This window comes from Stegodyphus dumicola, chromosome 3, assembly GCF_044657685.1.
Source record: "Stegodyphus dumicola isolate Sdum_Otavi_A_Nest chromosome 3, ASM4465768v1".
NCBI lineage: Eukaryota > Metazoa > Arthropoda > Arachnida > Araneae > Eresidae > Stegodyphus > Stegodyphus dumicola.
In genome coordinates this window covers 272927095-272940713 of record NC_140770.1, presented here as the reverse complement: position 1 = coordinate 272940713, position 13619 = coordinate 272927095, and the positions used below count along the sequence as shown (strand labels likewise).

General features: G+C 34.0%; 1 protein-coding gene across 3 annotated transcripts in view; it reads right to left on the bottom strand.

Annotated features, from left to right (window-relative positions):
* Positions 1–13619, bottom strand: part of LOC118182918 (receptor-type guanylate cyclase Gyc76C-like) — a 731383-nt gene that overhangs the window by 227844 nt on the left and 489920 nt on the right. For all 3 annotated transcript variants that reach the window (XM_085814149.1, XM_085814148.1, XM_085814147.1), the window contains exon 7: positions 193–374. In XM_085814149.1, the coding sequence (XP_085670275.1) occupies positions 193–374 (182 nt within the window). The remainder of the gene's footprint in view (positions 1–192; positions 375–13619) is intronic.

The following is a 13619-nucleotide window of genomic DNA, read 5'->3' as shown; positions in this document are numbered from 1 at the left end:
GCTAAAAGATATGCATGAAATGGTTTGTGTTGAGCTGCCATGTACTATAAATAAAGAAGGTTCAGATTAACCTATAGTAACCTATAAATCCTTTTTCATTCAATTTTTCTGTGCGTACAGAAGGAAATTTTTAGGTGTGTCCAGACCGGACACTCTGTGCCGCAAAGGGTTAGTAATATATTATGATCTTACCGGCTCATGAGTTTGCTCATCGTACTGGAACCGACCCATGGGTAACATAATATGCGTCAGATTCTTCTCGCCACTGAAACCTTTTAATGTCAAGTTTTGGGGAGATTTCTGGAGGGAAAGGACAGTGTAGTTTCCTTCGACATCTCCGTTCTCGTCGATATGCATCCACGCCCCTGTGATACCTGCGGAAAATTTTCAAATGCATTAGACACAGAAAGACATTTATACCCAATATATTGCAGGCACTTTATCGAGAAAGAATGGTTTGCATGCATTAATACTAGACAGTAGATACCATTCAGCAAAATAAAACTAAACTATCAGTGCATGTGTTAGGTCTTGTATGTTCGCAAACGGTTGCAGTCGAAAACATCGCGGCAAAAACAGGACGCTCGCTTTGAAATCCTTGAGTTTGTTAATCAAAAATTCGTTAAAGTTTTACAAAATAGAAAATCGATAAAAAAAAAAAAAATTCCAAATTTAATCTTCCACATGCCCGTATTCGTAGGAAGATGACGTCCTTCAAAATTCGATGGCTCTATGTACCGTTGTTTCATCACAATGCGAGAAATATACATACATTTAATGCAGATTTTTCATGATTTAATTTCTTTAAATATAACACAGGAAGATAATATTTTGCGGCAGCAGTTTGAAAACTGATTCGCCGCTTGTTGTGAATCGACGCAAAATGGCAAAACGAAAACAATAGTCCTTCAGGGGCCAAACCCCTTTGGATTAAAAACAATTTTTACAATTAAAATCACAGTTTCCACGCGGAAACAAGTAATTCAGCCAACGGGCAAGAAGGATATTTTTCGGTGCACCAAACGGAAAGTTTGTTTTTGGTCTCATTCGACAAAAAGACACAAAAGGCGTAGAAACGGAATTAATTTGTTGTGGAAGCTATGCTGAGTCAATATAGAGATATTTTAATAACTTAAATGATAATTCTAGTATGGATTAAGCGTGATATAATTCGCAATAATAAAAGCCGGTTACCTTGACCCTCCTTTATTATTGCTAACATTTTACAAAGACGTTACTTTGTTGTTGTGAAGCTTAGTTTCTCTAGATTGGCAACAGATCCACTAAGGAACCACAGATCCACTTTGCTAAGTTTCAAATATAAAAAAGTATGGTTGCGATGGTAAACATAAATTAGGCTTAGCCGCATTTAAACAACTTTTGAATTTCTGATATTGTACAACTAAAACATGCAGGTTCACTAAAGGCACGAAAACCTTAAAAGGAAGATAAGACTTATATAATTCAATTATTTTTAAAGCAAAAAATGCACAATTTTCAAACATATAAGAATAATGAAACTGAGCTCAGCCAAGTAACAGAATGTATATATATATATATATATATTTATATATACATATACTTATATGCTTTTGGTGGGGCCGATTGCAACCAAATCGATTACAATAGTTCTGCGTACAAAATTACAATAGTTCCGTGTACAAAATTTCAACGTGCTGAGCCTATTCGTTTTTGAGTTTTGTGAGATACATACATACATACGTACAGACGCCACGAAAAAATCTTTTGAATCCATTTGAAATCAGTTTTATAGTTTGTTTGGGGAAGAAGAGTCCTTTATTCTTCGAAAAAATCTTTTGAATCCATTTGAAATCAGTTTTATAGTTCGTTTGGAGAAGAAGAGTCCTTTATTCTGTCCTTACGTATAGATCTCACGCAAAACCATCGTTAAATTGCATTCGATAGCGGTCAAAACGGATATTTTCGTTGAAATATGGTAACGGAAATTTTCGTGATTACAATACTTCCTAACAATAAAAGAGCAGAGTTGGAAAATCAATTAAGTAACGCATTTATAACATTCATGAAAAATAAAACTTATACCAGAAACACTCCCAACAGAAATAAAGTGATTATCCCTACGCAGTCTTACGGGATATTGCGCTATACTGTTGTAAGATGTAGTATATCCTTGCAAAAAAACCGCTCATCTTGGACCTAGATGAGACAACACTCAGATCCGAAACGATCTTCTTAACTAATCCTACGTATATTTAGGTGGAATAAGATGCTTTCAATGAGTGCATGTGAAGCTCTCTCGTGAGAAAACGAGTGAGGATTATGTCCATACTTCAAGACTACCACCGAAATAAACCGGATAATGTGTCATGCACTAATGGATTCCTGCAAAAGGACATTATTAGCGGATAAATGACATCTTCCAATGAAGAGAAACAGGTCTGCGTAAAAAGTAGATTTCTATAAGGAAAGCCAAGAAAGTTTCGGTACGAAAAGAAAACGTGCGGTCTGAAACAATCCACCGCAAAAGGATATGAGGTGTAATACACTTTTTTGTATAGTATACAGGGAAGATAAGTTTACATCGAAAATCAGAAAATTAGGCATCTAAAATTGGTCTAACGTATGTTACGAATTCCCAAATACAGTTTGTTATAATGGGTAGGATAAATCACAAGAAGCTCAGCCTTTATGTTCAAGGTTCTGTTTAACTAAAAAGGCTATTTCAAAACCTTTGTCGTTCTACCTCAGACTTAAGGATAACTTGCTGCGCATCTCTTAGGGTTATAGGACTGAAGTAGCGAGATTAGACAAAGGGTAACCTCATAACCTAATAGAATACGCAACTGCCCCTAACTGCAACATGTACACTGCGGGTGGGGGGTGGGGGAAGAAAAAAAAAAGATGACAGTTCTATATCTCTCGTTCTGCTGGGCCAACTGACGAAATTCAAACTGCGGTTTTCATGTCTCGAAAGCGCGACTTAGGATACATATTAGATATATATACCATTGTTCTAGCATAAGTATTTTGACACAAAAATCGGACTTTTTCTGAGATGACATGCCAATGTTTTCCCATATTTCGATTCTACGATTCGAATCATACCTAAATATTAAATTTTGTAAACTTTGGCGCGAAATGTATGGAGAAATTGAAAAATTTATCTTGAAGCATTTTTTTTTCAGTTTGCAAGCAAATTATGCTTGGCGAACTTCTTAATTTATAGCAATCTATTTTCCTTTCGTTTTTTTCATTGTCAATGAGCGGGGGAAAAGTCATCGTTCATTATTCATGTAAATTTAATAAAGTGCGCAACTGTAATATTACGCTAAGAACGCCACATTTGGCGTTCGTGCCGTTCTTATCGCTTATAGCAAATATGCTAAATTTCCAAACGCGCCAATATGTAAATTCACGTATATCCTAGGAACGTTTGAATAAAAAAAACTTTAATTTTTTGCAGGTATGCTTAGAAACACGTCTACTTTAAGACGATGGTAAAAATTTTATAAGTTACGATTAAACATTTTTCAAAAAAAAAAAAAAAAAATAAAAAAATAAAAAAAAAAAAAAATAAATAAATAAATAAATAAAAATATTTAAAAATACACATTTTAAAAATAATTAAATAGAAATCTGAAAGGTTTCAGGTTTTAAATTACGTCCAAAGGGACCTTGTTTTAACATTTTTTGTGTTACCTTTATTCATTAAATATTATGGTCTTTGTACTTAAACCTTAAAATTCAGTTCAAGAGCAATATCGCAAAATAATTTTAAATTGAGCCTACCTTAAGAATTTCCCATACACAGTCTCTCGCGCTGGAGATAAGGATACTTTTTCTGTACAACGTTGCCATTGATCTCTTTGAAATCATTTAGTTTGTTAATCAGAAATTCGTTAAAGTTTCAAAAAATATTAAACTGATAATAAAGCTGATTCCAAATTTCAAATTTGGGCTTCCAGATGCCCATACTCGCAGTAGGATTATGCCATTCAAAATTGGATGATTCTAGGTACCGTTGTTTTATCACAATGCGAGAAACATATTTACATTTATGCAGATTCTTCATTACTTAATTCCTTCAAATACAATACAGAGCGATAATATTTGGAGGCAACAGTTTGAAAAGTGATACAACTTTTAGAGATTTCACCGCAAAATGCCAAAACGAAAACAATAGTCCCTCAGGAACAAAACCCCCTTGTACTTTAACTTTGAGATGTGTCAAAACTTGAAAATGTTAAAACAACTCTTCAGCTTTGAGATGGCTATAAGGCCCATATCACACATGCATTTGTTTCATAGGAACAACAGTTTCTATGAAACGGACAGTTTTTCTGCCTGGTTTACAATTGTAAAAAAGACTTGCGAATTTTCTCTCCCTATCGAAAAAAAATTGCAACTTGTTCGTTTTCAATCAATCAGCTGGTAGCTTCGAATGCTATTAGCTTATTTGTAATGGAGAACCAGTTTCCTCTTAACATGTTAACCCCAAAGTGATCTGTGGTGATTGGCTGTTGTGACAAAGCAGAAAAAGTCTTCCAAACGGTTGTTCTTCCGAAACAAACGGATGTGTTTCCACTAGGCGGGACTAGATATCGAAAGGGCCATTTCTCAGAATCTGCACATTTCCACGAAATCTGCGTAACTAGGTTAAGATTTTTACTTAGTAAACAGATTTGAAATCAAACCGTAATCGATTATCCCTCAGTTTGGGATCACGCGATCCTTCAGAAGCATAACTTTCGTCTGATTGGTTGATCTCTACCCGGGACAAAGCTGTAGACGGAACATTTTCGGCAAAGTTTCAAAATATCCCGCACAGCCGGGACATAGTTTCCGTAGCTAAGCGGGACTTCGCGGAACTGTTTTTTCTAGAAATCCTCCCTTTTAAACCAGTGCTACCAGAAAAAGGATAAAATTGAACATTGGTGCTGTAAAATTAACAACTTCGTAGAGTCGTCAGATTATATTGATTGAACGTGAAAAATATGCAGTACCCTCGCCGGGATTAGAAGTACGGAACCACCCGAAACCGCTTTCAGTTACACCACGATGGTATGCGGAAAGGAGGGTGAAAATGCCGTATAACTTGATGAAGTTGCTCATTCAGAAAAGATACGAAGTAAACACGAAAATTCTACTAATATTCAACTTCACATATTTTGTGACTTCTAATGCAAAACGGGGTGGTTGCTTATTTGAAAGCCCTCGATTTCGATTGAAGGTGCTTATGTTAAGATAATTAAAATAAGAACGAACACGCCGAACAAGCATTAATTTAGAAGTCAAAATTTGCAAATTTCACAGGGCTCGTTTCGATGGTTTTACCGAACCATCATCCTCAGCTGCCGAAACGCAAATGAACCGGATAAGATAAGAATGGCTGGACGTGAGTTAAGCTACTGGCGCCATCTATTGATGAAATGAGAACTAAAACATAATTACCTTAAAGGTTGAAAGCAAAGATCGATTGGAATTAGGTTTGTTGTTTACTCCTAAATTAATACTTGTTCGGCGTGTTATTTTATCTTAATTATACTTCTGCTCTCTTACCACTAATTACGCCTAAAGCATAAAGTAAGCATTCTATTTCGTTTTATGTGTTGTCTATCAACCTGTTGTTTTACTCTTAAGTTGAATTTTTCTTAAATAAATTGCTTTCGTAACCAGAGTCATTTGAATGACCAAAAACACTATTTTCATAATTCCGGTTCAGTTATTCCTTCAGCCACCTTAAATCACCATATAAAAAATATGAAAACAGGCTTCGTTCAACAGATGGCGCTAAGACCGTTGCTTTCTTCTCACTAAATCGTTTATTTTTTATTTACTTCAGCGATAATTTCTTAATAACATGCGTTAACTTAATAACTTTCTTAATAACATGCGATAACTTCTTAATAACCTGCGCTAATTTTTACTCTTTGAATAACAGATATCAGCATAAAATATTATCGAACCAAACAGAATTTTTTCCTAAAATCAACACGCGTCTAGGATAAATTTTTCCTAATTTTAAAGTTCACATACGTGTGGCTTAATTCCATTCGTTGTATTTACATACCATTTACATAAATATTCCAAAGCCTTACTGAAATACTACTACTTCCATTTGTGAAACATATTTACTGTTATTTTACATTGATGTTTCGTGGATTTACGTTTGCGAAGTAGCGAAAATAAATTCAGAATTCATTGATAATTCAAGACCGGAAAATAAACAAGTGTCATCCACGATATTTTTCTGCGAGAAAGAGCACGCATCTGGCAGTCTTTCAACGCATAAATCAAACTTTATTTTGAAAAGAGCAGGATTTCATGGGACATTGAATGAGACTGCCATTATCATGTCACTCGCAGTCGATGAAAAATTTTGTTTCCACCAAAAAGTCCAACCAAAAAGTCCACCAAAAAGTCACAAAACGTGCATATGACAATTTACAGTCAAACAAAGCGGTATATTTCTATATTTAAATTGAAGTAAATTTCTAATCTGAATGGATTTGTTGCTGGAAGTGGTCTAGAAATATTACGCATATGAACAATTTTTATTCCATCTGAAACAGCAAGATAGCTGCCGAATTGCTAATCATGCGAAATATTGGTGTCTAGAACTGGATCGATAACTAACGGTTGAATATGGTGGAAAAAATTTCGTACTTATCCTAACACATGCCATAAACTTAGACCACGTTTCCTTGGAAAATCTTCAACTGAAGTAGTTCCACTATGTAGATATTTTAATGTATCCCGACTTATAATAAAAGGAAGTGTCAGTCTGTCTTTGTGTGTGTGTCTTTCGTTGGTGCTGCTGCTATGCTAATAGACTGAATTGGGTTACGAAATTTGGTACATAGGTGCATCTAGACAAGAGCCAGTGCACTTCGAAGCGACTTTTTCAAAATTCGAATGAGATTTTTTAGTCCAAAGGGGCAATCTGGCACAAAATGACTATTAATTTCGTTTTCGCATTTTGCGCTGATTCATTACAAGCATTGTTTCACTTTTCAAATTGCTGCCACCCAATACTATCGCACTGTATCATATTTAAAGAAATTTAAAAATCAAGAATCTTCATAAATGTATGAATGTTTTTCGCACTGTAATAAAACAACGATACCCAGAGCCATCCAATTTTGAACGACGTAATCCTACGGCGAATATGGGCTTCTGGAAACCCAAATTTGAAATTTAGAATTTATTTTATTATCGATTTCATGTTTTGTAAAACTTCAACGAATTTTTGATTAGCAAAGTCAAGGATTTCGAAGCGAGACATGGCAACGTTGTACAGAAAAAAAAAAAAATTGTCTCCAGCTCGCGAGACTGTGTATCGGAAATTCTAGTTATCCTCATTTTAAAATTATTTTGCTATTATTTATTTAAAAATTATTTTGAGTTATGCTAGATACATGCATACATACGAACGTACGTACAGACGCCACGAAAAAAAAATTTCTTCAAATTCATTTTAAATCAGTTTTATAATTTTTTTTTTGGGGGGGAAATGTCCTTTATTCTGTCCTTAAGTACAGATGTCATGCAAAAATATCGTTAAGTTGCATTTGATAGCTGTCAAAATGGATATTTTCTTTGAAATATGATACCCGAAATTTTTTGAGATTATAATATTTCCTTTTTATTTCGTGCAAGGAAGTAAAAAGGAAAGATAAATAGGGTGCTATAAAAATAAAGATAAATAAATAAAAAAAGATAAATTAAGAAGTTCGCGAAGTGAATTGTTCTTGGCGTAAACTGAAAAAAATACTCCATGATAAATTTTTGAATTTCTCGGTAAAATTCGCACCAAAATGAACAAAATTTAATATTTAGGCATAATTTGAGTCATAGAATCGAAATATGGAAATAAATTGGCATGTCATTTCAGAAAAAGTCCGATTTTGCGTCAAAATACCTATCTTAGAACATTGCTGTATATAAATCTAATATATATATTAAGTTGCGCTATAGGGGACATGAAAAGCGGAATTTGAATTTCATCAGTTGGTCCAGTAGAACAGGAGATACAGAACTGCCCCCCTTTTTTTTTGCAGTGTTCATTTACAAGTACAAAACATAGGTTTTCCTAAGCAGAATAACCGTCTGCTAACAATGGAAGAATGCGAAAGAAATTAATTATGTAGAATCATTAATACTTTATTTTTGGCCATGGCGAAAGTAATAATAAGCTTTCTTTCTTCATTTTTGTGTTTCATCCTAGCTACTTGGCAAGTGGGTAGCTCTTACCAAAGATAATCCAATAAACGAACTTCTCTGGATTACTTGACAGGAACTTTAGTGAAGAAATTATGAACTTTTTGTATAAAGTTTTCATTATTAAGTGAATAAATAAAAAATTAAAAGAAAGGAAAACGATAACTCGTTAGTATGTGTCTACCTATAGCAACAAAATACAATAAAACAAATGCAGAAGGAAAGAAAAATAAAAATAAAAAAAAAAAAAAAAAAAAAAATCTGAAATGTTTCAGATTTTAAATTACGTCCAAAGGGGCGTTTTTTAACATTTTGTGTGTTACCTTTCTTTATTAAATATCATGTTCCTCGCACTTAAACCATAAGATCCAGTGCAACAGCAATATTGCAAAATAGTTTTAAAACGAGCATATCTTTAGAATTTCCGATACAGAGACTCACGCGCTGGAGATAAAAATGTTTTTTCTGCACAATGTTGCCATTGCTCGCTTTGAAATCCTTGAGTTTGTTAATCAAAAATTCGTCAAAGTTTTAAAAAATAGGAAATCGATCATAAAACAAATTTCAAATTTCAAATTTGGTCTTCCACATGCTCATATTCGTTGGAGGATTACGTTATTCAAAATTCGATGACTCTATGTACCGTTGTTTTATCACAATACGAGAAATATACATACATTTACGCAGATTTTTCATTATTTAATTTCTTCAAATATAATGCAGGACTCTAACATTTTGTGGCAACAGTTTGAAAAGTGAACCGACATTTATGAGTCCGACGCAAAATGCCAAAACGAAACTAATAGTCCTTCGGGATTCAAATCCCTTTGGACTAAAAAGAGATTAATAATTATTAACCGTAATAATTTTTTTAAATTGTACGCTTATCGTTCAAAGCAAACATTTCAACTGGTTTTAGATCTTACGAAATGATCCATAGTTTGGATTGGCTTAAAGGGATTTGACATAAATAGCTTTTAGAACCTAATTTTTATAACCTAAGTTACTTTGTAGAATAACATTTTATTATTTTGCTGCCAGGTAGAATTTCGCTCTACTTTCCTATCTGTACTATTTTCATTTTACTGACCTGTTCTAAAACTCTGAAGATGACAGAGATCAGGATAAAGGTAATGTGACTGTTTAGTCTGGAAAAAAAAAAAAAAACAACAGCTTAGAGTGTAACGAACATTAGATTATTTCGAAGCAGGAGACATCAAAAATATGCAATTCCCTCGCCGGGACTCGAACCTCGCACCTGTCGAATACGCTTCGACCGTGCTGACTATTACACCCCGAAGACCTGCTAAAAAGGCGGGAGAAATACCTTATATAACCCCTTTTAAAGGGTGACAGGGTATTATGGGTCAAAATCGCCAAATCCTGGTGGTGGAGAATCATCATCTACCACCTGTTTTAGTTTTGGCGCTACTTTGAGACATCACTTTATTTCGATTGGAAGCAGGAACATGAAAAATGTGCAATGCCCTCGCCGGGATTCGAACCTCGGTCCTCTCGAATACGCGTCGAGCGCGCTGACCATTACACCACGAAGGCAAGCTAAGAAGACGGGAGAAATATCTTATAACATCATTTAGGATTTTACCGAACCACCATCCTCAGCTGCAAATGCATTTGCGCTTTTGCTGCTGAGGATGGTGGTTCGGTAAAACCATCGAAACTAGTCCTGTGAACATTTGAAAATATAACGCTGATTTTTGTTGTTTGACTTCTGAAATTAGTATTTGTTCGGCGCGGCGTGTTATTGTATCTTAATTGGATTCTATGGTTTAAGCACAAAGAATATATTTAATAAATAAAGATAACACACAAAACGTTCATAAAACGCCACTTTGAGCGTGACATAAAATCAGAAAGCTTTCAGATTTTTTTTCATTTTTTATTTTGTTATTTATCTGCTAAGTATTTAGTTTTACTTTATGAATACAAAAAACTATCTTTATTCAAAATTTTTTCATAAGAATAAATAGTAAAGTTAAATTCTCTCGCGCTAGCTTAATACGAATAAAGAATATTTGTTAAATACAAATTTATTCAAAATTTGATATTTTACGAATATTTTCCATATTTTTTCTTCTTTAATTTGTAAAGTGCGTTACAAAAAGTAATGAAAAAAAAAAAAAAAAAGGTTGGGAATTAGATTAGAGATTATCTAATTATTAGATAATTATTAATTAATTATTAGATTAGATATTTTTTCTTCTTTAATTTGTAAAGTGCGTTACAAAAAGTAATGCAAAAAAAAAAAAAAGGGTTGGGAATTAGATTAGAGATTTTGAGGACAAAAAATCAGGGTTGCAACAAGTAAAAACTCTTAAAAAAAAAAAAAAAAAGCGGTTTGCCATTTCAATATTTGCTTTCCGCCTGCTATGCAAAATACGTATTTCAAGGATGAAATATAAATTTATTCGCGTCACTTTTTTTTTAACCATTATTTGAAAGATTTTCGTAAATCCCTGAAGAGGGGTGGAAAAAAATTGTGGCGACAGACTTACATTTGTGCAGAGAAGAATGCATAGAGATTTCTCATACATTTACTTTTTGAATTTCGAGAGTTTACCCAGACGTCTCTGGAGGCAAAAATTCTTGAATTGGAGACTTCATTTTTTTTTTAAATGTCGACTGGGAAGGACATTTTGAAAGAATATAATGTATTATTCTAGCGCTCAAATTTCCAAAGCTTAGGAAAATGTTCTTCTGAAATGTTTTCTTCCTACATAATATGAATATTAATCTGCTATTTCTCTTTAACAGTTATAAACAACATAAATGCAGCGACAAGAGCATAATCGAATTCTCAATTTCTAATAATTTTTCATTAATCCATTTTTTGTACATATTTTCTCTTAAATATTTCTAAATGAAATATTTCACTGGTCATTTATGTAAAGGAAGTATTTAATTAAACGAATGAAGCTTCATCCGCATTAATTAAAAAAGCCAGTTTGCAGGAAAAGGATTAAATGTAGAACCTTCTTCACACTACAGAAGCGCAAAATGGAAAAATCGGATAAGTACACAACATGATTTTCTAGTAGGGAATATTAAATTATACGCATTTTTTCCCTGCATTTTATTTGAAAGTAGTTCCTCTCTCATTAGAGGCATATTTTTCATTCAATTAATTCAGTTATCACTTCGCGGCAAGGCAAAAATACATAAAACCTCAAAATACTTTCAGTAAATGTGAAAGATATAGAAAAACGTAAAACACCAGATACAGTTAAATCAATTAAAAGAACTATTTTTATAAATTAAAATTACAATTTCTACGCAAAAAGAAGCAACTCGGCTAACGGGCAAAAAGGCAGATTTTTCGATGCACAAAACTAAAAGTTTCCTTTTGCTCCCAATCGGCAAAAATTCACTGAAGGTCTAGAAAGAATTAATTCACTGTTCTGCTGAGTTTCAAATGTAAACTAATATGGCTGCTATGGTAAAAAAAAAAAAAAAAAAAAAAAAAAAAAAAAAAAAAATTACGCTTAGCCGCACTTAAACAACTTTTAAATTGTTAAGGCAATAATTCTACAACTTTATGCAATAATTCTACAACTATTGCACTATTGCATAAAGATTAACTAAAAGCATAAAAACCTTAACCAGAAGATAAAAACAACAAATTTCAATCATTTCTTAAAGAATTAAATGCACAGTTTACAAATATATAAGAATAAAGAAACTGAGCTCAATGAGCCGAGTAACAGAGTGGATATATATATATGCTTTTGCTGCCGCCGATTGCAACCAAAATGGGAAGTGCACATCTAAATGTTATAGCAGTCCCTATATAAAAATTTCCAACGTGCTGAAGGTACTCGTTTTTGAGCTATGCGAGATATATACATTGCGAGATATATACATAAACGTACGTACAGAGGCAACGAAAAAAAAAAAAAACTCTTTTGAATCCATTTTAATCAGTTTTATGATTCGTTTTTGGAAAAAGAGTACGTACAGATGTCCCGCCAAAACACCGTTAAATTGCATTCGATAGCGGTCAAAATGGATATGGTACCCTGAACTTTTCGTGATTACAATACTTCCTTTACTTCGTACAAGGAAGTAAAAGGAGACGCTTGTGGTCAGGTATTAGCAATAAGAGACAGGTAGTCAAGCTATTGGCGCCATCTGTCGATGAAAAATGTAAACAACAGAGAAATAATTTCTTTAAAAGCTAAGGATAAAAATGGATTAGTTTCGAGATCGTTAACTGGAACTGAAAGATTTTTTTTTTTTTTTTACGAATGAGAAACGCCTCTAGAAAGTATAATTCGCCATTCGAAATTTTCAATTCTGCAGCTAAAGAAACAGGTAAAATGTTCGAAATTAGTTCTGCAAATTTATGAATATTACCCTGATTATTATTTCTTTACCATCTCCAATTATAATGTTGTTTTTAGTAAAAACAGATAAAATCTATCATTTGAGTAAAATTCTGCAAAAAATATCAGGATAACATTTACTCTCTAGTAATCAGCAACAATTATTTTACAGCAACTTTCACAAAAATATGAAAATTTGATGTGGACACTATATGACTTCAGCAGTCAGAGCATTCTTGAAGACGTTGCCGTTCATTCTATGGGGAAATTTATCGACAGCCTCAATCTGCAGGTCTCTATGGAGCGTATCATTGGAGATGCCGCTTCCTCCTGAGGTCTAACTTGGAGTCTGCACCAAGCAGAGGCATGAGGCTCTGGATAGCTCTGAGCACTTTTCCCCTTACATAGCTGATGTGCTCCTTTTACTTCAAGTCTGAGGTATACTTTACACCAAGATAAGTAAGTGGCCTTAGTGACAATCGGCACAACAGTGTCGAAAAGCTTGAGCTGAGCTGTGATCGGTGCCCACGCGCGCTTCTTCTTAAAAGGTTCGACTTGTCCGCATTGATCGTAATTCTCCACTTCGAACACCACTGTTTAATTTGAGGCATGAGTCTCTGAAGTTTTTTGACGGCATGATTCGGGCAGAAGGACTTGGCTGCAATAGCAGTATCATCTGCATAACATCCAATATACTCGTAGTAGGTAAGGTCCATGTTCATAATAGGCAACAGCAACATAAAATAGATATAACACGGGCCCGATAATCGAACCCTGCGGGACGCTTGCAGTCAGAAGTGTCTTTTCCAAGCTGCACGAAAAATCTTCTTTCCATGAGAAAAGAGTCGATAAGAAGTATTGAGTTCTCTGTTGAACTGGAACCTAATTAGCTTGAAGATAAGCCCCTCATGCCAGACGCGGTCGAATACCGACTGACTCTCCGCACACGAGCAGGTATTATATATCTTTTGGCTTGTGTTCGAGAACATTCTGGGCTAAACCAATATGAAATCGTTCCAGAAGGTTTTCCATCCATCTATGGCACATCGCTGATTTTGTCACCAAATGAGCAGT